The 26,042-nt window shown below is 36.4% G+C and overlaps 1 protein-coding gene across 1 annotated transcript in view; it reads right to left on the bottom strand.

The window, feature by feature from the left end:
- MYO3A (myosin IIIA) overlaps positions 1-26,042 on the bottom strand; it is a 266,051-nt gene that overhangs the window by 169,235 nt on the left and 70,774 nt on the right. Inside the window, exons 7-10 of the mRNA XM_033208976.1 lie at positions 21,386-21,462; positions 16,400-16,545; positions 13,977-14,042; positions 11,553-11,708 (exon numbers count right to left, since the gene is read on the bottom strand). Coding sequence (XP_033064867.1) covers positions 11,553-11,708; positions 13,977-14,042; positions 16,400-16,545; positions 21,386-21,462 — 445 coding nt within the window. The remainder of the gene's footprint in view (positions 1-11,552; positions 11,709-13,976; positions 14,043-16,399; positions 16,546-21,385; positions 21,463-26,042) is intronic.

Here is a 26,042-nt window from a genome sequence, read left to right as displayed (position 1 = left end):
TAACCCAAATAACAGGGCACTAGCCTAAAAATGGGCACATGGACCAATGGGACAGAATAGAGAACCCCGAGATAAGTCCATACACCCACAGTGAGCTCTTTCTTCACAAAGGTGCTGATATGGCTCTGTGTCACCACCCAAATCTCACGTTGAATTATAATTCCTAATGTTGGGGGGAGGGACCCTGTGGGAGGTGACTGAATCATGAGGGCGAACTTCCTCCTTTCTGTTCTCATGAGATCTGGTTGCTTCAAAGTGTGTAGAATTTCCCCCTTGACTCTCTCACTCCTGACACCATGTGAAGATGTGCTTGCTTCCCTTTCACCATTCCACCATGATTGTAAGTTTCCTGAGGTCTCCCCAATCATGCTTCCTGTACAGCCTGAGGAACAGTGAATCAATTAAACCTCTTCACTTCATAAATTACCAGGCTCAGGTAGTTCTTTAGAACAGTGTGAGAATGGACTAATATAGGTGCCAAGACCATACAACGGGGAAAAGACAATCTCTTCAATAAATGGTGTTGGGAAAACTGGGTATACATATGCAAAGGAATGATACTAGATCCCTATCTCTCACCATATATAAAAATAGATTTGGAAGTATCTATTTAAAAAATTTAGAACAAAATTTCAAAATCTTTATCTCAAAAAGTCTTCCATGTTAATTGGTTCTCCAATTTTTTTCTCACAGTAATAAATAGCTAAACACGCTATTAATTGTGTCTATTGAACATATAAAGCCAAATCAAGGCATTCTATTTCAGATCTCAACCCAAACTCTTCAATTCCAAACAATATATATTTATTGAGCACTTACTACATGCAAAGTACTAGACTCAGCACTGGAGACATAGATGATTAAGATTTGTAAAATACAGATGCATGTAACTATCCACAAAATGCTGGTGACTGCTAATGTTGTGCAGGTGCTTCATGCTGTTTATTTTATTTCATTTATTCTCTCACCTTTACCAGGTAGGTGTTATTGGTGTCCTCATTTTATAAATAGGGTATAACTGTGTCTAAGAGGTTCAGTAACTTGTACAGAGTCACAAAATTAGTTCATGGCAAGACTAATAAATGGCAGGATTGGGACTCTATCCCAGGTGTGTCTAACTGAAGTAAGAACAAAGTGACGTATGACCACGGAGGAAAGGAAGTGTAAACACATACTCAGAACTTCTGGGAAAGGTTTCTCAAAGGTGCCAACAGTTGGAGACTGGTTTTAAGTATATTCCCAAGAAGAGAATGAAGGTGGGTGAGATTTCAAGGAGAGAACACTCCATGAGCCAAAATGGAGAGGAATGAAGATACATAGCAGGTTCAGCAACTAGCAGTGGCCCCAGGGGCTACAATGTGGGTGGATCCACAGGGAGAGATGAGCAAGTTGGTCCTTATAGGAACACTTACTGTCATCAGTGACTCGTGATGGGAGCCACTGACAACTTGCCATTTTAAGCCTAAATGAAACTAAAGACTGAAGAGTAGATCACATAGAACACACAAAATAGGCTAAAAAATCTCAGAGTGCAGTACAACTTACAGTATTAATTACTAGAGAAAATGATCCAGGCCTTTTTTTCACTGAATGCAGAGTTTTGTTGGCCCCTGCTGAGAGCTTGACTACTAATAACAGGTAAACCCCTAAACTCATCATAGGTATGAGGGACTCTTTCCAAAAGAAATGAAAATATCACTATGTTGATGATTGTCAACACCCATATCCATGTGTCATTAAACCTAGTTCCTAAATTATTATTTCCCAAACATTTCAAGGATAAGTTAGATACCCATTTTAAACTTAGTTGTTTCCACACTCTGTATCCTTAATTTAATTAAAAACTAGTCACAGGGGGCCGGGCGCGGTGGCTCACGCCTGTAATCCCAGCACTTTGGGAGGCCGAGGTGGGCAGATCACGAGGTCAGGAGATGGAGACCATTCTGGCTAACACGGTGAAACCCCATCCCTACTAAAAAAAATACAAAAAAATTAGCCGGGCGAGGTGGCAGGCGCCTGAAGTTCCAGCTACTCGGGAGGCTGAGGCAGGAGAATGGCGTGAACCCAGGAGGCGGAGCTTGCAGTGAGCTGAGATCCGGCCACTGCACTCCAGCCTGGGCGACAGAGCCAGACTCCATCTCAAAAAAAAAAAAAAAAGTCTTAGGGAAAACATGAACAAAGATTCCTTGACCATTGAATATTCTACCTAGTAAGGCAAACTCTAATTGCAGTATACCAAAGAAATAAAATAAAATTTGAGTGTAAATGCTCATTATGAGTAAACCATACAAAGTAGCTCAAACAAAATCTGCCCATCAGTTTTGTGACCTCCAACTTCTAACACTAGTGAGGAAAAGAGAAACTAGTAAAAGAGCTAGTCTGAAAATCATTATACTTGAGTTACAACTTTGTGCTGGTCATTAACTGGCTATTGTTTCAGAAGGCAGGATTCAATTTCTCTGAGATTTAATTTCCTGATCTCTAAAATAAGGATCCACATTCAAAGCTCCTTTCCAGCAATAATAATCTATGATTGTATAATTATTTGGCAGGGGGGAAGTGGCATGATAAAGACAGGAATTGAACAAGGTGTTTAGCACAAGTGGGCAGATTGCACCATGGTTCTTTATGTTGTTTCATTTGGAAGCAACAATGTAACTTATTCTCAGAATTATTTACAGTTTTTTTGTAGTATCAGCAACTGCTTCTTTTTATTTACTTGAATTCCTTTATTTAATGCTACTCAGGAGCAGAGATACTTACAATGGCCTTCTCCAGGGAATAATTATTCAATTTCCTATTCCTTTTAAAATTCCTGGAGACCACATTAAAAAGCCATTTAGTTTTTATTCTGGGAGCTTTTCTGGAAGAGAAGTTACTGAAGATTGACATAAGGAAATATTTAAGACAGAAAAGGGTAAGTTATTGTATATTTTCCAAATTTCCTAGTCCTAGAGGGATCCTTGCTATATTCCCCAGCTTTATCTGTTTCTTCCTGAGTTGTCCATCTTGGATGGACACAGCTACCAGGATATTCTTTTATGAGACCTTTCCTTCTAGCACTGACAGGGATAATTCCTCCACTTTTTATTTTAGCCAAGATAAGATGAGAATCTTCTAAAATAAAATTTTACTTAGAATATAAGCACAAATGATGTGTGCGCACACACACACACACAATCCATTTAAAAATAAACACAAAAACATAGAAACAAATAAATGTCCACATGTTAAATATATACCAATATTAAAATATATCAATATGTTAAATATATAAATATCCAGACACTAGCCCCTGTCTTGCCTATTACAGCTTATTAAATACATACTATAATTTTGAAGCAAATTCATATCCTTTCGACACTTGAATCAACATCAGCCTTTGTTAATATTATTATTAGAATTATCTTTATGTGATCTGTAGCTCCTTTTCTATTTTTTTCTAGACTAGCAACTAGATCTGGTCATAGCAAATGGCCATGTATTTTAATGATGGAGCTGTCATTATCCAGTTTCTTGATTCATGATCGATTCCTATCTGAATAAAAGCAAACTCTAGGTTATCTTGTTTTCCAGAATGGTGCTCTCCTGTTTCTAATTTTAATTTGAGACACTTACAGTCCTTCATCTACGGAGTCATTAGAATCAACTTACACTGAACTAGGTGAAGAGAAATACTCCTGTCTGGGTCCCCAGCTTGAGTGGGCTGCTGTAGACAGTGGAGTTGCCATCCTGGCAGTCCAAGGCAGGGGTTGGGATTCAAGTGTCTGTAATAAGGGCTGGGCACCCACTCTCGTGCAATAGAAGATGGCAGAAGGATAAGACCCAATTAAGCACATTTAGAGATAGATGATAATTAAACACAGTTGGGACCAACTCCCCCTACCTTCAAAAACATATAAAATTTTAAAGTTAGGAAGAAACATATAAGAAAATGGTCACACTGGGAACAAGCAAAATGAATCCAAAATTATTGCTGTAGTCTGTCTTGGTGTATCCATAATTTACCTTTTAGAACCAACAAAAGGCTGGTGCACAGTAGGGCACAGGTGACTTAAGAGCTAGCGATGGGGTACTCCCCACTTTGGGCTGTCATGGACACAGGTCAAACCTATCAATCTGACTTTCAGTGCTCACAGGGGTCTGGTCTCAGTATACCTCTCCAATCCTATATCTGGGTTTTCCCCTTACAGCTTGATTAAATGCTTGCCTTTCTGTCAGCTTATCCTTGATTTCATGATTTTGCTCAGGCTGTTTTTCCAGCTATAATGTTCATCTTATGGTAACTCTTATCTTCACATGATTTAGTCCAGTTTATCCCCCGTGGTGCTGATTCAAAGGCCACCTCCTGGATAAGCCGTCCTGCCCCTGCTAGTGGAAATGGGATTGAAATTTTGTATAATGGTTATTTATGTGCTTGTCTTATCCTGTTTACTAAAAAGTTAGCCCCAGAGCACAGGCTGTATAAAGGATTCAGCTGTCAGACCCCTGTGGAGAACCTTTATCCAGACCTTTATACAATGGCCTCAACAAATGTTGAGACAACATGGAAGTCATCTCAATCCGTGATTTCTAGGGTAGCAAAGTTTATAGCATAATTGATGTTGAGTGAGATCGTAATAAATTTAGTCCTGATTTGGACTAAAAATGAAAAGTAGGAGAGAGGAATAGGCTAAGATAATCCCTAGATTTCTGGTTGGCATAATGAGATAAGTGGTGGTGTCATTAATAAAAAAGGGAACAGCCGGTTGCAGTGGCTCACACCTGTAATCCCAGCACTTTGGGAGGCCGAGGCAGGTGGACCACAAGGTCAGGAGTTTGAGACCAGTCTGGCAAAGATGGTGAAATCCCATCTCTACTAAAAAAAAAAAAAAAAAAAAAAAAAAAAACAAAAATTAGCCCGGCACAGTGGTGGGCGCCTGTAATCTCAGCTATTTGGGAAGCTGAGGCAGGAGAATCGCTTGAACCCGGGAGATGCAGGTTGCAGTGAGCCGAGATCATGCCACTGCACTCTAGCCTGGGTGATAGAGTAAGACCCTGTCTCAAAAAAATAAATAAAATAAAATAAGAAAGGGAATAAATAACACATTTTAGATGGACTATCACAAGTTTAATTTTGGACATGTTGAGTTTGAAGTATCTTTCAGTCACATGGAGATGGGAATTGAAAATATAATTGTTAGTAAAGCAATGGAGATAGCATTCTTAAAGTCTCATGTGTTAAGGAAAAGCATACATGTTCCAAAGGGTGAATAATTCTCACCATGACATAGTCACAGCCATTAAAGAAAAATTATCTTGCCCAGAAAATAGAACATAAAATGGAGTCATGCATTGTGCCACATGGAAGGAACCCTATTATTACTTCCTATTGATTTGTTTTCTCTTTTCATTGTTCTGTTTTGTAAAATCAAAATCCTATTTGAGCAAATTTACATTACATAAAGTCTAATAAGGAATTGACAGCTTGGGCTGGGTTTTTTTTTTTTTTGAGACAGAGTCTCCCACTGTCGCCTGGGCTGGAGTGCAATAGCATGATCTGGGCTCACTGCAACCTCCGCCTCCCAGGTTCAAGTGATTCTCTTGCCTCAGCCTCCCAAGTAGCTGGGATTACAGGCACCCACCACCACGCCTGGCTAATTTTTTGTATTTTTAGTAGAGAGGGGGTTTCACTATGTCAGCCATGCTGGTCTCGAACTCCTGACCTCGTGATCCACCCGCCTTGGCCTCTCAAAGTGCTGGGATTACAGGCGTGAGGCACTGCACCCTGCAGGTACTTTTAACACTGATTTGATAGTCAATTTTTAGTTTGATTTCCTTTGTTAATCCTTCCACACATGTCTCAAATACGCCTTATATTCTGGCCGGAAAACCACAGATGCCAGGACAAGTGGACTAGTTGCAACAGCACCACAAACACAGCCAGTATTTTTGGTCTAAGAAACCAACATTAGTAAGAAAAAGGAGTTACTAAATCCTTTTTATTTCTATGAAATAATATGCAAAATATAACAATCTATAAATGTCAAAGGTAATTGCCACTAGCATGTTGAGAGTATCAAGTAAAATATTAAAGTTATTTTGCATTGTATATACAACACAAAGAAAACTTAAGATGATAACATGTTAATAATATGACTTTCAAAAAAAGGAAGTTTTAATTTGGAATTTGTTATCATTTAAGTAGATGCTGGGTTAGATATTTTCTTTATGATAAATGACAATCATAGTTTAAATAATATTTTTAGGCAAATGTTCAAGACATATAAAAGAAGGAATTGTAGGAAGTGTTAAATATTCCATACAGGAGGTAGATGTGGTGGCTTGTGCCTGTAAGCTCAGCTACTCAGGAGGCTGATGCAGGAGGATCACCTGAGCCCAGAATTTTGAGGCCAGCCTGAGCAACAGTGAGACTCTGTCTCTAAAATAGAATAGAAAATATTCCATATAATGGCTATCCATCTGTTGCTTCAACAGCTTAAAAATACCTGTCTGCTGTGGGGAAGAAATTTCAAAATGGCTAGCAGGCAGGACTCTGCCTCTCACATAGAAACTAGAAATGAGCTGAGACCAAGTGTCTCTCACCACCTGTGTGGGCCTGTAACCTACGCGTGGGCGATCAGATGGTCGAGTATGGAACTTAGAACCTCAAGGAAGCAACATAAAGCTCAAAGTCAGTTTACAAATATTTTGAGTGGGATGTGGCATTCAAGAAACTAGTGTCACGGCAGGCAATGTGAGAGGCAGGTGGGTGGTTTTCAGTGGCAGCCGTTTAGCTGGTGATTCTTGAGGAAGGACAATTGAAGCCCCCTGCTTTCATGACTAAACCTGGCTCTCTCCCATCCTCTCCATTCTCTGAGCCATCCAATACTGTCCACTAAACTGCTTTACTTTTTAAGTGGGCTTTTATTGTTTTCGTCAAGAATTCTGAATAGCACATTTCAGTTACAAATGACTTTTATCTATTCCTATTAAATCAGATAGTCAATAGTTTAAAAATACGAGTCATAAGAAAAATTTTATTTAAAAATATTTTATAACTAGGGTTTCTACCAATTTAGTCTGCCTTCTAACATTGTCAATTTTAACTCATGTGAAAAATGCTTTCCTGTTTTTCGAGGAGTGTATTACAACATGGTCTTAATTCTTCAGAATAGTTGAATAAGTTAGAAAAGTGATGTGTTTTATATTCAGGTATTGACTTAAAATAGAAAGTTCTCATATCCATTCCACAGTATCTCCCAATACTCCACCTCCTCCCAACAAGGAAGTTTATAAAGTATTCAGTTTGCATTCAATTTATATTAGGACCGTTTTCTTTAAAGCTGAATCTTTAATTTTAAAAAAATTATCCTGCCACGCACATGCCTCAATTCAATTCTAAAGGATGATATCATGTACAAAAAGAAAAATGTCAGCTTTGAGTTAGCTATGTAGATTTAATACAATCAGATTTTTTGATCCATTTTACCAACATCAGAAACTGTGACAAATCGTTATTTTTCATGATTTTCAAGAAGACAGCTTTTGTTTAATGTGTTACCAGCGGCATAACCAAGCCTCTTTTCTTTTGCCTGAGTATGTCTGACACTTTGGGACTAGTGTGAATATGCATGCTGAGGGCAGGAAAATCTTTCCTCCTCCTTTGAAGTAAGATCCATAGTCAAAAGAGTGTTGTGGGTAAAAATTCAAGTTCAACTCCCACCTCTTCCAAACATATGTTTGTAAAAAATAAAATATTTCTTACATGTTAAAAAGTAAAATTAAAAAGACAAAGATACTTTCTAAAACAAGAAGAGCATTAGAGTGGACCTAACAGAGCAAACAAAAACACCAGGTAAGAGGGCAGAAACTATAGGCTGATTCGAAGTCAGGCACCAAAAACGGGAAAAAGAGGCCTGGAGAGTAAAGGAACTAAAACACACATTCACAATGAAGGCCTTGACCGAGATGTCGTGGGAAGAATGGGGCTGAGTATGGGGTTCCTTGCCTGGGAAAAAGATTGAAAATTCTCTGCCGCTTCTTCCTTTTATATGGAGCTAGGTGCTTGAGATGTCAGGATGGAGAGGCAGAAGATCTACTTCCCACTGGCTCAGCAACTAGATCTGCAGTTTCCTTCAAATCACGATGGGCCCTGGGGAATCTTGAAACCAGTAATGGCAAAGGCAAAAACCCTCCAAATAGACAGAATGCAGAAGGAAAGAAAAATCAAAATAGAAAACCTCCCACTCAAGATGAGAAAGCAAACTACAATTCTGAACCCTAGACTAAGGAAACCAAATATTAAATAAACAAATGAACTCAATAATCAGGACAATTCACCTGTGCTGAAATGCAAATCTGAGAGTTACTTTTAAAAAGTATGTTTAAGATCAAAGAGAAGAAAAATGGAATTACTTTCCCCCAAAAGAAAAAATGAATAGCCAGATATGAAAACTCAGATATGAAAAGAGTGGTTAACAAAAAAACCACTCACCAAGTAAGAAATTATAGAAATGAAAAATATAGATGTTGATGTATAATAGATATCAGCATGAAAAAAATATTGGTATACAAGATATCTAGACTAGGCCCAGTTCTATGAGAAAATTAGTGAACTGGAAAACAATTTTGAAGAATTCATTCAGAATGTAGCAGAGATTGATAAATGAGTGACAAACATGACAGAGAAATTACAAGACATGTGAGGTAAAATAGGAAGTTCCAACATTTATGTCTCAGGAATAAAAAGTGAAAAAAATGAGAGAGGATCAATACTTAAAATAACAACTGCAAAATTTCCATAACTGAGTATATAATGAATTCTCATACTGAAAGCATATTCTGAATTTTTAAGAGGATAAACAAGACTACATCTTGTGTCTCAGAGTCAGAAAGTGTTGGGCATAACACTGTGCCCAATAATCACTGAAACTTACAGTACAAGCATGACAATCTAATGACAATCTAAATGCTGTGTAGTGCAGCTATTCTTATGATGCTTGAACAATGGGAGACAATTATTCATGGCTCTCTCATATTTCTGCATGTCTTATATTAGCTTTTGTTCCAGACTATATTTTCAATAATGTTTGTATAGCAAACAGCCTTAGAAATTAAAAATACTGTCTCCCTCTAGGACAGATGGAAGTTTTATCTGGTGTCCAGGATGGTAAAGTAATGCTTCCTCCAAGGCAAAATTTGGGCAAGCATGCAAGCAGCCCATTTAAAAGACTGTAGTTTCCCAAGTTCAGGGTTTCCCAGTTATGAGGCAAGCCAAGTGTGGACACAACATCCATCTATTCCACATTTCCCCTAGGACTCTAGTGGGCAAGGAGAACCAATGTGAACATAAACTCATGCTGTCAGCTTGGCAATGAGTAGTCTCTCATCCATGAATCTTGTGTCTGCTACTAGCATTCATGAAACTGTGGCAGGTCAAATTGTTAGCTTGCAGGTAGGGCAGTATCTCAGATCCTTCACAGTTCTCGACATTGAACCTCCTACACAATGTGAATACACCTCAATTTCTGTTTATTTTGATTATTTGTTGTCTATTTTGGGAAGAATGAGGTTGCAGCAGATTATGAAACTACATTTACACAAAGATAAAAAGATGGGCATGATTATCTCCTCATTACAAACTACATATCTACTTCTTTCTTTTTGTCACCTAATTCTTCCTCATTAAAGGTATATCAGGTCTGTCTCTGCAGCAAAGCTGTAAACTCAAACAGGCATGGATTATTATCTCCCAAGACCATCCACATCATTAGTTCATTTACTCCTGTGAATTAAAGCTTGGGCTTTAAGATCAGAATTTGAATCTTTGCTAAGTCATTTATTTCCTGTGCAGCCTTGTGCAAGTTAATTAACCTCTGCCAACTTCAATTTTTTTCAGCTGTGAAAATGGGTTATCATAAAATATTTTCCTCAGATTTGTTGTAAAATCACATGAGATAACATAATAAAGTCCTAACATAAAATCTGGCACATAGCAGGCATTAAACAAATGGGAACTAAATGTGTACATTCCCAACAGGAATTCAAATAAGTAATGTCCTATTCACTTCTTCCAACTCCTTAAAAAGTGATATGCTCCTGGGATGAAACAAATATGATTCTCAAGAATAAAGTGAAATTATAAATTTAACTTTAATAATTTTTTTATTTAATAGTACCATCTATAGGAATTTATCTTAAGAAAACAGTAAGAAATTAATGTACAACTCTGTTCATTACACAGTTACTTGATAGAGTAAAAACAGTAACAGCCAAGATGTATGGAATTATTTAAATTAATCATTAAATTGTCAGGCAAGGGAATGTTATCTAGCCAGTAAAATTTTGTGTCAGAAGAATGTTTAATTATATGGATGTTCACTACTCAGTGAAAGTAGACAGTCTCTGGGACACATATAATACTATTACAATTTTGTTTTAAAAATGTTTAAAAATGTCTGGCTGGGCACAGTGGCTCATGCCTGTAATTTTAGCCTTTTGAGAAGCTGAGGCAGGTGGATCACTTGAGCTCGGGAGTTCAAGACCAGCCTGGGCAACATGGCAGAACCCTGTCTCTACTAAAAATACAAAAATTAGCCAGGCATGGTGGTGCGTACCTACAGTCCCAGCTACTTGAGGGGTCTTAAGAAAGAGAATCACTTGAACCCTGGAGGTCGAGGCTACAGCGATCAGAGATGGTGCCACTGCACTCCAGCCTGGGTGATAAAGTGAGACCCTGTCTCAAAAAAAAAAAAAAAAAAAGTATACCCAAAAAGAAGATATTAAAAGGTTACAGATTAAAATGTTATACTTGATTAATTTTCCATTGTATATTTTTCTGTGACTTTTAAATTTCCTGAAATAAACTTATATGCTATTTAAAATCCCAATAGGATGTACAAAGATATTTAAAATGATCTTAAATAAAATTTAACCAGGGAAAATGAACAAATAATAGTGCCGAAAGGTCTTTCAAGTTTTATGTTTTTTTAATCCCAAATCTAAGATATCTTACTTTATAGAAAAGCAGAAAATACAAGAAAACATATACCAACACAAAAATGATCTTTTGAAGTTTACATTCTTCGTTCTTAAAACTTGTTTAAAAAGTGCTGCCTGTCACGCCTGTAATGCCAGCACTTTGGGAGGCCAAGGTGGGCGGATCACAAGGTCATGAGATCGAGACCATCCTGGCTAACACAGTGAAACCCCGTCTCTACTAAAAATACAAAAAATTAGCCAGGTGTGGTGGCAGGGGCCTGTAGTCCCAGCTACTTGGGAGGCTGAGGCAGGAGAATCGCTTGAACCCAGAAGGTAGAGGTTGCGGTGAGCCGAGATGGTGCCTCTGTACTCCAGCCTGGGCGACAGAGTGAGACTCCGTTTCAAAAAAAATAAAAGTGTTGCCGGTAATTTTACCAATATTGAGATGCAATTCAACAGGTGACATTCACTTTTCATGTAAGTCCCCATTACCTCCAAATTTTATTCACCTTAAAAACTAATGCATTATTAAACTATTCAAAATCTTTCAATAATCTCTGGATTTTGGAATCAAGATACTATTTGATTACCTGGCCTTTTCTGTGCCTCCCATGCATTGATGGATGCCAATGAATTCCATTAGTTGTTTTTGTAACATCACATCTTTGCCCTCAATTTGAGTAATGAATTTATGTTGTAAAAGATCTGACACCGTTGGACGTTTTTCATAATCTTTAGTCAAGCACCTGCACTGGCAAAAAAGAACATGCAGTTGTTAGATAAGTTAGAGTTTTGAAACTATTATTCATATTCCTAAAAATTAATCTAACACATAAGAGTGATGCTCCTCACAAATGCTCAGCCCAAGCTTAAAATATATTAATTGCAATTTTTAATCTCTCAAAAATAGCAAACTGCAATGTGATGAAACGTTTGTGAAAGTGCACACATCTGTGAGTGATTAAGCTGCAGTGATACCAACTTTCAACTAAATACCACTTCTGTCGTCTCCCAGCAAGGATTATTGCATAGTGATAATTAAAATGTCTCCACTGCAAAGTCTCCTTTACAAGTCAGTAGCTGCAGATAAATGACAATGAAGTCATTATAATTTAATGCTTATCTAAAAATAAAACAAACAATGCACTTTCCCTTCATAAATGCTTTTAAAGGCTTCTCAATTGATCTGTTTCTTTCTATGTGATAAAACTGGTAACCCAATTGAGAAGGCCACTCAGCTAAGGATGTTGAAATTCCATGTCAATAGGTATTTTTTGAGGTCATACAGCAGATGTACTAATGCATGTTGCACCTCTTGATAGGTTCAACCAGAGCATATTCTTGAGAAAGGACAGGGCCATTGAGAGCACCTGAAACAACAGCACAGGAGGAGCATTTGAACAAACGTAGAATGTTTAACCAGCTGTGACAGCTGACTTTGAACATTTAAAAGAAGGACTCAAGTAGTTTTCAGTGGTCACAAGGGGTAAAAGACCCAGAATTGGTTGGTGGAATCAAGAGAGAAACAGCTTTCAGGTCAGTCTAAGGAAGAACTTTTCAAGAGTAGAGTGAGGCTTATCAAAGTAGAATGAGCTGAATTGGGAAATATTATTTTGACTGGAGATATTTAAGTATTGATTGGGCAGCCACTGAGTACACATGTTTGAGAAGGATTTAACCTCTGGATATAAACTTGGGCTGTACAACTTTCCAAGACCCCTTTAACCCTGCAATTCACAGAGTCTACAATTATGAGAAAATTGGGCTGTCATTTGGGGATATTAAAAAAGAAGAAAAAAGCATAAAAAGATGAAACTCATGCCTTGGCTTGAGCAGTGCCATTTCTAATCGGTATTATAGTAATTACGCAATTTATTTCATTGAGCTTAACCAAAAAATATATTTCCCAGGAATGCTAAAATATGCTAAGGAATAAGAATGCCAATGTCTAAAAAATAAGAACAAGTGCTCTTAGTTTTCCTCTAGTTTAACAGAATGCATTAATTTCTGACATCTGTAGTAATTGTATCTATGTATTCAGAAGAGTCACATATGAAATTATTTTATTCATGTAAAACTTTATCAAATCGTTAATGTGCTACTAGGCACTCTGCTAGACTCTGGAGTTACAGTGACAAGTAAGGCACGTTCAGTGCCCTAGAGTTGCTTACTGTCTAGTTAGAGAGAAAGATGTCAAAACAGGTAAGCTAAATACAATTGGCAATGTTAATAGAGGAAGAGAAACCAAACCAATAGCAACCAGGACAGAATACTAACTGCTTGGCAGAAACCAGGAAATGTTTCTCAGAGGGGAAACTGGAAGAAATACATCAGACACTAAGTTCCATTGAGGATCTGTGTGGAAGCATCTATAGTTCCATAAGCAAAGGAGAAATATGATCCTTTTCAGACAAGCAAATGTGAAGGGAATTCATTACAACCAGGCCTGCCTTAGAACAAGTCCTGAAGAGAGTGCTAAATATGGAAAGCAAAGGCCATGACTGGCCACTACAAAAACACAGTTAGGTACATAGAGCAGTGACACTATAAGCAGCCACACAAACAAGTCTGCATAACAACCAGCTAACAACATGATGACAGGATCAAATCCACACAAGCCAATACTAACATTGAATGTAAACGAGCTAAATGCCCCAATTAAAAGGCACAGAGGATAAAGCTGGATAAAGAAGCGAAACCTAATAGTATGCTGAGACCCATCTCATATGAAATGACACTCATAGGCAAAACACAGGTGAACAGAAGACCATGTCCATTGATTATAAAGGGTCCACAGAAGCATAGCTATTGATAAGTGAATAAACATGACCCTAAGGCCATTATCTGAGCAATGGTAAATTCACAGAACATTTAAAAGACACTATAGATGCTTCCTTTGAAGAAAATAATAGAAATCTCTGGGGCCATTTAACAGATAAGAAGCAACAGGAGGAGATTTAGTTATATAGCAGGAGGGAATTTCTTTGGTTTTTTAAAACACTCTTTTTACTCACTTGCTTATGAAGTCATTGAATTCTGCTGACCATAGCTCAGGCTGCCTTAGTTTTGGGGGTGGATTCCTAGAAAAATAAGAATCAGTGTTAGATTCTGTGTATTGGTCAGTCAGTGCAAAATGAGATAGACTAATGCAATCACAGGTTGTGCCAGTTGTAATCAAGGATTCCATCTTTTTCCAATTCCAAGACAGATAAATCATTACACATCTTTCTTTATACAAAATGACACAATCTTTGTTTCTCTGAAAGCACTTAACATATGACCTGATTTTTCCAACTACTAATTTTTTTCTTTTAAAGAGTCTTCTTGCTTTTACCTAGCTCTAGGGGGAAACATCAATACTTAACAGAATAGAAACAATAGATGCTGGGGAAAAGGTTTTTTTTTTTCCTATGAGTCCCAATGAAGTCTCTGAGGAACATCCAGGGAACACAGAAGTGGCCTGTTTGGAATATGAAGGAAAGTGTGCCAGGGAGTGGCACAGCAGAATGCCCTTATGAGTTGTTCTGTTGTTAATGGACACACAGCAGGAAACATGTTACAAAGTGTTAAGGAACTGAAAAATATTATTAGCGATAAAGCTGTGAATACAGCTTTAACAATTTTATTAATTCCTTTCAGTTTAAACTGAACAAATATATTTTTTGGCACATTCATTGAATACAAAGGAACATCACTTGAAAATGAGGCTGATCTAACTCTGCAATCAAGCAACATTGATCAACCATGATAGTCGAATTTGCTGAAGTGCTGTTTTATGTTAATTCTAACAGCTCTTTGTTTTCATTAGTGAAATGGAAATACTTTGTCTTCAGTTCTGCATTACTCCTTAAATAGCTTATAATGAAATTAATGTACAGTTTGTACAGGCTCATTAAAGAAAAGTGCAGCTACTCATCTACCCCAGATCACGACTAAGCTCATTTCACAATCCTGAGGACAATTTGAAGATTGCTGATTTGCACATTAAAAGAAGTAATTCTTTTCTGCAGAAATGTTGTTTTGTTTCTGGTCCTCCTGAAAATGTCCTTTTATGAGATTTATTGGCTTGCTTTGAATAACAAAGTGTGGATTATTTCAGAACACTCAGAACTGGGTAGCTTTTCAGATCCTCTTTTTCTCCATATTACCATAGTCAGTATTCTTGGAATTCCACTGGTGGTAGACATAATTAAGAAATAACCAAGATGATGCACTTCCTAGAATTACTTTGCACATTGCCTGTTATCTAGGTACAATATCTATCAACAGTGTCATCCTTCCTTCATGTGGCATTATCACCAAGAGTAATAACATCAGACTAAATATGATGGTTTAATCCACAATTAAAACAGCTAAGGCAGTACACAACTTCACCTTACATACTGAATGACAATAGGAGTTAGAAACTACAGATTTTTTTCCTGCTTTCTTCAAAATTAATGAAATGTCTTGGATTTAGTATACAGAAGGTTTTCCATTATTTTCTGTAATGTTGTTTCTCCACTTACAAAATAAGCAGTATGTAAAAGGATGATATATAGCCAAGGTATTATAATTTGGAACATATAGATAGGACAAGAAATTCAAAGGCAAAAATGAATTCAAATGTTTTGGTCTTATAATAATTTAGTTAGATGCCAAATATTCTAATGTTTCGGATCCCTGTCATCACAGGCTCTGGGTGTGCACTGCGTTATAATTAAGGCAAAATCCTTAAAAAGATATTTTAAAATAACACATTTAATAATTATAGGCAGTCTTTTCACATTAGTTATCTGAAACATCTAGGGACTAACCACCACTCATAGAAAATAGTATTTAAAGAAATTAGTTAATAGGATAGTAGGGGAAAATCTGTTGATACACACATGAAGGGGTGGGAGGTACATAAATAGTCAAGTGTTTTCATGGCACCAAAAGAGGTTATTCTTCTAAATTTATTGTTTTATATTAACATTATTCAAAATATTAACATGTTTAAAATCATTATTTTCTGGATAAATTTTATATATAATTTTCTTAATAATATTATTTTAAAGTTCTGAATGAAGGGAAATCTTAGCAAGTAGTAAAATATTACTAGATTGGTAGGTAAAACAAAGCAAAACACTTGCACAAGCTATGGACTCTGATGCCTCACTGACTCATTGAGAAACTGATAAAGAGTGGGAGGAAACGCTATTTTCTGAGATCAAATCCTAGCAAAAGAGAGAAAGACACACTGATTATCAAGAGAAAGCTCTTTTACTTAGACCAGGGAAATGCAACTACTGAACAAATACAATGTCTCAGAAGAAGCAGAATAATATTCCAGGCTCTTCTGCTCCCAACTTGTTGGAATGTATCTGAACATCTCCATGAAGAGCATGATGAACACTCAGTGGCTGGAGGAAGAAAAACAGGCTGCAGATACTGGACCCAATGTTAGTCATCTGACCTTGGTATTTTGAAGAGTGCTCTCATGGGATGCAGGTCAGCTAGTGGAGGATCTCCATCACCCAACTCAATGGCCGTTATACCCAGGGACCAAGTGTCACATCTGGCATCGTAAGTGGTATCCAATTGCTGTTCACACGCAATCACCTAGTAGAAAACCACACCACCAAAAGGCGAAATTTGTGACCTTAACAAGCATGTAATAAAACACTTAGAACAAAGCATTAACTTTTTAAACTGGTGAAGTTTGACAGCTATAAGTAAAGACGAAGGCAGTAACTTAGGAGGAGAATAAAAGATTAAATTATTATTAGTAGTAGTATTTTTGTTCTGGGAACAGACAATACCTTAGGAGGTTTACAAATATAAGGGAAGAAGTCTATGAAAAATATTTTTGAAAATATAGAACAAGAAGAGGAAAGAAATCGTGTCCCAAATGGAAAGGGATGGGATCAAATGCACAGCTAAAGATTGGGCAGTGGTAGTCACTCAATAAATATCTATTGAGGGAATGAAAAGATGAGAGCTATGTTTTTGAAGAATTAAAAGTGGAGGAAATAAAGGTAAACATGCTTGAGGGCTGTCTAGTTAGATGGCCTTGATCTCTACTGGCAACTAGAAGGCAAGGCTACCTAAGGGAGGAATAAGACAAGTTTGGAGGAATGCAAAAGCTTTAAGCCACTAATAAAAGAAAACTGAATAAAAATAAACCTTGATGTAGTTTTACCAACAGCCTATCTGAGGCCACCCTAAATTGTAAAACTGCAACCAGGTTTAAAAACATGCCAGTAATCGAAAGATGTAATTGAGAGACAAGGAAAAAAGAGGAATTTGTTTTTGTAATATTATAAGATTGTATTATATAGAGAAATTATTGCATTGATTACTTCCCAATTTAGTTGTAAATGTGTAAGTACAAATGCAGATTGATTGTGAATGGTAATTATTAACATCAATAAACACAAAAAGGAAATTCAACTTTACATTTTAAGAATCATCTTTTTGCATTTTTTAAATTTTATGTTTTGCACATGCCAACCCACAAGAAAAACAAAAAATAATTTTGGAATGATGGCAGATTAGAATTGTGTCATTTAAATACAGTACTGTAAAATAATATACAAAGTGAAAAATCTAAGGCCTTTTTGGAAACGATATCTCACCTTCTGACTTCACTTAACATCAGGCTTAACACATTTAAAAAATCCATCTGTGGGCACACTAGAATTCAGTTGGTAACATTTACACACGTGTCATCCAGGAAAGTTGACTCCTTCATAAATAAATCCTTATTAATACCTGACACTAATGGCAATGACAGGAAACAGTTTAGTTATAAGCATATCAGTGTGATTAAAAAAATAAAAAGAAGGCAATGATAAACACAACATATGGGGCAACAGACACTCTTGAGAGGAGGTGAGGAGTTGGAATAGATGAAGAGATAGAGGCCAGTGCATGCTATGGGTAATATTCTGGTTCTGGCGTGGGTGGTGAGTTTATGGGCAAAGAAGAAGACCATTAACCAATTCATTTCTAAGTACCTGAAGGACAATAATAAATGCATACATAAATAAATTATGAATGTGCATACATGTGCATATATATATGTCTATATATAAAGAAAGAGAGAGAATAGTTTCTCAACTTATAGTATGATGGGACATCATCATACACAGTGCTTCTTAACCTTTTCTATGAAAGTATTTTCAATATCACATGAGAGTGAACTGCTGAAATCAGACAGCATAGCCTGAAGTACTGAGGGAAACAGTAAAGTCCTAAGTTTTACATTAAAAATTCATGTGGCAAATATTCATAGCAATATTGCTCATAATAACAAAAAGTGATAAACACCCAAATGTTCATCAACTGACAAATGGATAAACATAATGTGGTCTACACATACAATGGAATATTATTCAACTCTAAAAATGAGTGATGCATTAATACATACTTCTACATGGATGACCCTGAAAATATTACACTAGGTAAAAGAAGCCAGACACAGGGCCATATATTGTATGATTCAATTTATTTAAAATATCCAGAAAAGGCCAGTCCACAGAGACAGAAAATAGATTAATGGTTGCCTAGAGTAAGGGGGCTTAGCCAAAGATGAGGAGTGAATGCTAATGACTACTACGTTTCTTTGAGGGGGAGCAAAAACATTTGTGATGATTGTGATGATGACTGCACAACCCTGTGAATATACATTAAAAATCAGAATATTGTATATGTTAAATGACTTAATTCTATAGTTATACCTCTATAAAGCTGTTAAAAATTAAAAAATGCATTCATATGAATTTCTCATTCTGTTGTCTAATATAACTTTGTTTGCTAGAGTGTAAAAATAATGTCTTTTGCCCCATCATTTTTTTCCCAAGGAAAATTATTTTTCAGGATAATACATTATTTTATGAATTTACATGTGTGGTCAGAGGATATCTCCCCATAGGCTCAGGTGAATTTATGTCCCAGTTTGCCTGGGACATTCTTGTTTAATGCTTGTAGTCCTAGAATCATAATAAATATCATCCCCTTTCACTCTCCAAGGTGTCCTGGTTTGTATGATAAGTTGTATGGTCACCTACTACAGTCGCTAATTCCCTTGTTCCCTTCATCCTGGCAGAGGATATCTTTATGTAACCAGCAAATACTACTTTTGATATAGAATTTAATTTAAACATGCCAAATCAAGAATTTCACTTTTCAAGTGATAATTGATTTGAACAACCTTGCCTCCTGGGCTCTAAAAACACTGAAATACTTCTATGCCATTATGGTGAATATATACATATATTTGTTTACCTTATTGCTTTCTAATTCTTAGACATTTGCTATTAATACGATAGAGTGGTAGATATGGAATATCTTGATTAACTAGAAAGCTGATTATTTAAAATATGTTCTTCAAGGTTAGAAAATATTTATTACAGAGAGATGAATATAATAAGAACAAAATCTCAAACACGTATTTCCATGACAGCTTGAAAAAAACTATAGTGAACTTTTTTTCATATCTATTATATCCATTAGTTTGCTAAGCCAGAAAAAACTTTCAAGCCCTACTGTGCTACTATAGGTTTATTAATAATAAAACTGACATCAGAAAAATGACTGTCTAATAATTGCATATTAATAAGTGCTTTTACTAAATGGAAATTTAAATATTGAATAATGGCTTGTTATAATAAACATACAAAACCCATAAAGCTAGAATATTATACAATAATATTATATGTAATATTATTTATTCTATTAATAATATATGCAAACAAAATGCAATATTTGCTATTATAACTAGGATTTTATTAACTTCATTTTTGTAATTTTTTTGTAAGTTTAAAAAACACTAGTAATATATCAAAACAAACTCTAAAGAAACTCTCCTTTGAGATTCTCGTATTCAATTTTTGATTTTGCTTATATGACGATACTTTCTATTTTTATTCTAAGATATGCTCCTTGTTAAAAAATTTTTTTTGCCGGCCGGGCGCGGTGGCTCAAGCCTGTAATCCCAGCACTTTGGGAGGCCGAGACGGGCGGATCACGAGGTCAGGAGATCGAGACCATCCTGGCTAACATGGTGAAACCCCGTCTCTACTAAAAAAAATACAAAAAAATAGCCGGGCGACATGGCGGGCGCCTGTAGTCCCAGCTGCTTGGGAGGCTGAGGCAGGAGAATGGCGTAACCCAGGAGGCGGAGCTTGCAGTGAGCTGAGACCGGCCACTGCACTCCAGCCTGGGCGGCAGAGCGAGACTCCGTCTCAAAAAAAAAAAAAAAAAAAAAAAAAAAAAAAAAATTTTTTTAATCCATTGTGGATTTTTTTAAGTTTCTTAAAATACTCATCCTCTGTCCATATTTTGTACTAAGTTTACATTTTAACTTGTTTTGCAAGTAATAATTAAACAAGTATTCAAATAAAAACAGCATACCAGCATTTAATCCTCAAATTTATTTATAAGATTTGAAAATATTAATACAGTATATTAATTACTTCTCCTCCCTTCACTCCCCAGAAAATTGGAGATAAATAGCAGCACTTTCCCCAACAGTTGTAGAGATGGTCTTCAAAAATAAGGGTCCATTATAAGTGATAAGCATAATTAAAAAGATTAAAATCATTAATAGGGATGGGGGTAGAAGATGACTCTTGAAAACCTTTTACCTCAACTATTTTAGCAGTTTATCTGCAACGTCCCAAAGGTAATGATGTAAAGAATTTACTAAAGCTGAGCATAGCCCCCAGGCAGAGTGTCTCAACACAGGAACCTGCCATATAGGTTAATGGACCTGAATCTGATCCCACAAAGGGTAGGGGTTCTCATAATATTATATTTCTATTATAATTTTAAAATATAATGTAAATATCATTAGTACAGCTACACGGTAAACACCTAAATTTAATGAAAAAACAAACCTGGAAGTAGTTTCTCTTTACATCATCTGATTTACTCATTCTCTCTTTCACTGATTCATGTGTTCATTCACAGCCCATTTACTGACCACCTCCCAGGTACCTCCTCACACATGTAAAAATCTCACGTGAGGCCGGGCGCGGTGGCTCAAGCCTGTAATCCCAGCACTTTGGGAGGCCGAGACGGGTGGATCGCGAGGTCAGGAGATCGAGACCATCCTGGCTAACACGGCGAAACCCCGTCTCTACTAAAATATACAAAAAACTAGCCGGGCGAGTTGGCGGGCGCCTGTAGTCCCAGCTACTTGGGAGGCTGAGGCAGGAGAATGGCGTAAACCCAGGAGGCGGAGCTTGCAGTGAGCTGAGATCCGGCCACTGCACTCCAGCCTGGGCGACAGAGCGAGACTCCGTCTCAAAAAAAAAAAAAAATCTCACGTGAAAATAACACAACTGAGAGCTTCTTCTGTTATATTCCAAAATGCTTACGGAGATAGAGTACACACAAAAAGGAAAGTCAGACAGGATCAGCTATTACGTTTGTCTCCCTCAAAACTCTATCTGACCTCAGGAGCCATCCAAAACGGTGTTCCCACGGATGTGTTCCGACGGTGCCGAGTACTGGTAAGCTGTGCAGACACACCTAGAGGAAGAGACAAGATGTACTTTCTCGCATTAATTACTCATATAAAGAGCTTTCAATTGCTATAGTCTTTTTTGCAAACTAATATGAAAATTCTATTTCCTCAAAGCTGCCACTGGCCCTAACGTCACATTAAAGGATCCTAAATCAGGATTTCTGCAGAGCCAAAAAGCAGAATGGTCCTCCTATTTTCTCTTTCTCAACTCCAAATCCTGCTCCTTCCTAAAGCCCCATTTCAAGTCTTAATTCCCCCATGCTGGCTTTTAATCTGCTCCAATTATACTGATCCCTATTTCTTTCTATCTTCTACATTGTAAACAATTTTACATATTTTGGCATGTAATTGTTATTTGAACGGCATGCTTCCTCCCTGCCCTCTTCCTGTCCTTGCCCACTAACAAATTCCAGCAAGTTTGAGAATGTCCTATATGGTGTTATGCACATAGTAGGTCACTTGTGAATCTTCATAAAATTATTTTCCATCTACTAAACCTGGGCAAATCACACCTTATCTGACTAGAAGTTTCAAATTAACTATATCTATTTAAACCAACATCAATAACAGAACGAGTTCTCTTCCTTTAGAGAGATTACAGACTGAAGGGCTACAATAAAGAGGTATAATCAAATATTTCATTCATGTCATTCCATTAATTCCACCTTGTTAGATACCCTCCTCACTGACCTTCAAGAGGATTAGGAGTACAGTTTCTTTTCTCGATTTTCACACTCCTGCTCCTCACACAAGTGGTCCTGGTTATCTGACTGTACAGAGCTCCTACCCTTCACCTTGCTCTGGACTTGATGGGTTAAACCCAAATCATGGGCTTTCTCTACCTGATTTCCCTGCTTTGGAAAGTGCCTCCCCAGAGTTATATTAATTTTAGGCTTTGGTTGCTTATCTTATAAGCCAAATAGAGGAAAGGTACTAATGGAGATTTAAAATGGAGATATATTTTATTTCTCCAAGATGGCATTTGACTTTTACCATGAAATTCAAAGACCATATGCAAGCAGATGGGTGTTTCAGTATTGGAAATATACTCGGGCAGAAGAGTGAGGAGTGTAACATCAGAAACAGGACACATGCCCAACTATGAACAAGGGACAGAGGAAGGAATTTACTAAATTTCATGTTTTTTGACTGCTATGCAATGCCTGTTAAACTTCAAGATCACTTAACTAACACAATCAACTAGCTTCATAGCTAGAAGATAACTTAATGGTCATAAATTCTAACTTGCTCATTTTCAGGTTAGTAAACTTAAGCTGGGAAGAAAAGTCACTCTCCTGAGGACAAATGACATTTTTACTTAGTGTAAATTCCCACAAGAAAAATAGCTAAGATAGAAAAATGCAAAATTCTATTAAAATGATTGACATAAATTACATTTAAAGGCAACAGGAATCCAAAGTATGGGTTAAGAAGCCCAAGGAAGTAAAGAAGATTAGGAAAATCATCTTGTCTAGAGAGTAACTAAAGGAATAAGTCACCAAGATAAACAAGTTACATAATCAACTCAAGAGAGAAGCTGCTGATGGGTGGAAAATTCCAGGCAGAGTGCTGGGATAATGAGAAGATATGGAAAGGAAAAAGAGGTCAAAAAGGACAAAGGCTGAACAGAAAACAGGCTAATAGAAAGAGCAATAATCTATTAAAAGTCAAAGCCACAGGAACATTATAGAGGTTAGGGTTTATGTTAATGCTTCTTCAGTCTTTTGCTTTGCTAGGGAATTTTCAGGCTATTTTAGTTCTGTCCAACAAGGCTTCCTGGGCTATTCCATGGCTGTACAGCAACTCCATTCCCTATAGCATAAATGCTATTTTTAGGGAGAGAAACATGCAGGCTTTATTCTTATAGTTAAGAAAACTCTTAGGGTCTTAGAAAGACAGCAGAAACATCAAATATGTGTTTTTCCATTGTGGCTCAAATAGACCAGACAACTTCTGGGAATTCAATTTGCTATAACCTTTGACATCTCAATAGAGCAGGGAGAAAAGCATATGTTTTTGTCATTGTTAATAACAAAATACTGTAGGAATGAGAACTGAAACTATAAAAATACAGAATTTTGTTAACATAAAGGGGTCATAAATTGTATTATACTATCTAATATTATTATTTTGTTGATGAGGTTAAGACACTGTGATAGTTACTTTTATGTGTCAACTTGGGAGGGCCATGGCTATTTTAGGTCATCCAACAATGCTTCCTAGACTGTTCCATGGCTGTACGGCAACCCTATTTCCTATTGCATAAGTCAAACGGTATTTGGTAAGACTATATTCTGGATATTTCTGTGAAGGTGTTTTTGAAATCAGATTAATATTTTGAACTCAGATTAATATTTAAATTGGTGGATTTTTTAAAGTTAAATAAGGCTTTTATATTGATGTGTAGTAACAAGCAAAAGTTTTGCGCCCCCATTTCTGCAAGTTATATGAAGTTTAAAACCCAGTTCTACAGTTGACATTTTTAAAAAGCCTAAGACTTCCACATTGGTTAGACAACTCTCAGTTTAAAATTGTTTTTATTTTTTATTTTATTTTGATTTCAATAACTTTTCATGTACAAGTGTTTATTTGATACATGAATGAATTATATAGTGGTAAATTCTGAGATTTTAGTGCACCCATTACCCGAGTAGTGTACGTTGTACCTAAGGTGTAGTTTTCTTATCCCTAGCCCCACTCCTGCTCACTCTCTTCTGAGTCTCTAAAGTCTATTCTATCACTCTGTATACTTTTGCATACTCATAGCTTAGCTCCTACTTATAAGCGAGAATATTTGGTTTTTGGTTCTCCACTCCTGTGGTACTTCACTTAGCATAATGGCCTCCAGCTCCATCCAAGTTGTTGCAAAAGACGTTATTTTATTACTTTTAATGGCTGAATAGTATTCCATGGTGTATACATGGAACATTTTCTTTATAATTCATTAGCTGATGGGCATTTAGGTTGGTACCACATCTTTGAAATTGTGAATTATGCTGCTATAAACAAACAAGTACAAGTGTCTTTTTCATATAATGACTTCTTCTCCTTTGGGTAGATATCCAGTAGTGGGATTGCTGGATCTGGATCAAATGGTAGATCTACTTTTATTAATAGCTCTTTAAGGAATCTCCATACTATTTTGCATAGAGGTTATACTAATTTACACTTTCACCAGCAGTGTATAAGTATTCCCTTTTCCCCATATCCCTGCTAACATCTATTGTATTCAGACTTTTTAGTAATGGCCATTCTTGCAGGATTATGGTGGTATATCTCATTGTGGTTTTAATTTGCATTTCCCTGATGATTAATGATGTTGAACAGTTTTTCATATGTTTGTTGGTCTTCATATATTTTCTTTTGAGAAATGTCTATTCATGTCCTTTGCCCACTTTTTAATGGACTTATTTTATTTTTCTTGGTGATTTGAGCTCCTTGTAGATTCAGGATATTAATCCTTTGTTGGATGCATAGATTGCAAATATTGTCTCCCATTCTTTGGTTTGTCTGTTTATTCTGCTGTGCAGAAGAATTTTAGTTAATTAGATCCCATTTATTTATTTTTGTTGTTGTTGCATTTGCTTTTGGGGTCTTAGTCATGAATTCTTTGCCTAGGCCGATGTCTAGAAAAGTTTTTCCAATGTTGTCTCCTAGAATTTTTAATAGGTCCAGGTGTTATATTTAAGTCTCTGATCCATCATGAGTTGCTTTTTGTATAAGGTGAGAGATAGAGTTCTGGTTTTATTCTTCTACATGTGGCTTGCCAGTTTTGCCAGCACCATTTATTAAATAGGGTATCTATTTCCCAATTTATGTTTTTGTATGCTTTGTCAAAGATCAGTTGGCTATACATATTTGGCTTTGTTTCTGAGTTCTCTATTCTGTTCCATTGGTCTATGTGCATACTTTCATACCTGTACCATGCTGTTTTGGTAATTACAGCCTTGTAGTATAATTTGAAGTCCAGTAATGTGATGCGTCCTGATTTGTTTTTTTGTTTTTGTTCAGTTTTTTTTTTGTATTGTTTTGTTTTTTGCTTAGGATTGCTTTGGCTATTTGGGCTCCTTTGGGTTCCATATTAATTTTAGAATCATTTTTTCTAATTCTGTGAAAAATAATATTGGTATTTTGATGGGAATGGCATTGAATCTGTAGATTGCTTCAGGCAGTACAGTCATTCTGACAATATTGATTCTCCCAATCCATGAGCATGAGATGCATTTCCATTTGCTTGTGTCACCTATGATTTCTTTTGGCAGTGTTTTGTAGTTCTCCTTGTAGAGATCTTTCACCTGTTTAGTTAAGTATATTCCTGAGTATTTTTATTTTGTTTGCAGCTATTGTAAACAGATTGAGTCCTCAATTTGATTCTTAGCTTGGTCATTTTGGTGTAGCAGGGCTACTGATTTGTGTACATTGACTTTGTAACCTAAGATGTAACTGAATTAATTTATCAAATCTAAGTTTGTTGGAGGAGTCTTTAGGATTTTCTAGGTATACAATCATATTATCTGCAAACAGCCAAGTTGGACTTCCTCTTTTCCAATTTGGATGCCCTTTATTTCTTTCTCTTGCTTAATTG

The sequence above is a fragment of the Trachypithecus francoisi genome, unplaced genomic scaffold (genome assembly GCF_009764315.1).
Source record: "Trachypithecus francoisi isolate TF-2019V2 unplaced genomic scaffold, Tfra_2.0 Lachesis_group9, whole genome shotgun sequence".
Taxonomy (NCBI): domain Eukaryota; kingdom Metazoa; phylum Chordata; class Mammalia; order Primates; family Cercopithecidae; genus Trachypithecus; species Trachypithecus francoisi.
Note: the sequence above shows the minus strand (reverse complement) of the source record. Positions and strands in the feature narration are given on the sequence as shown.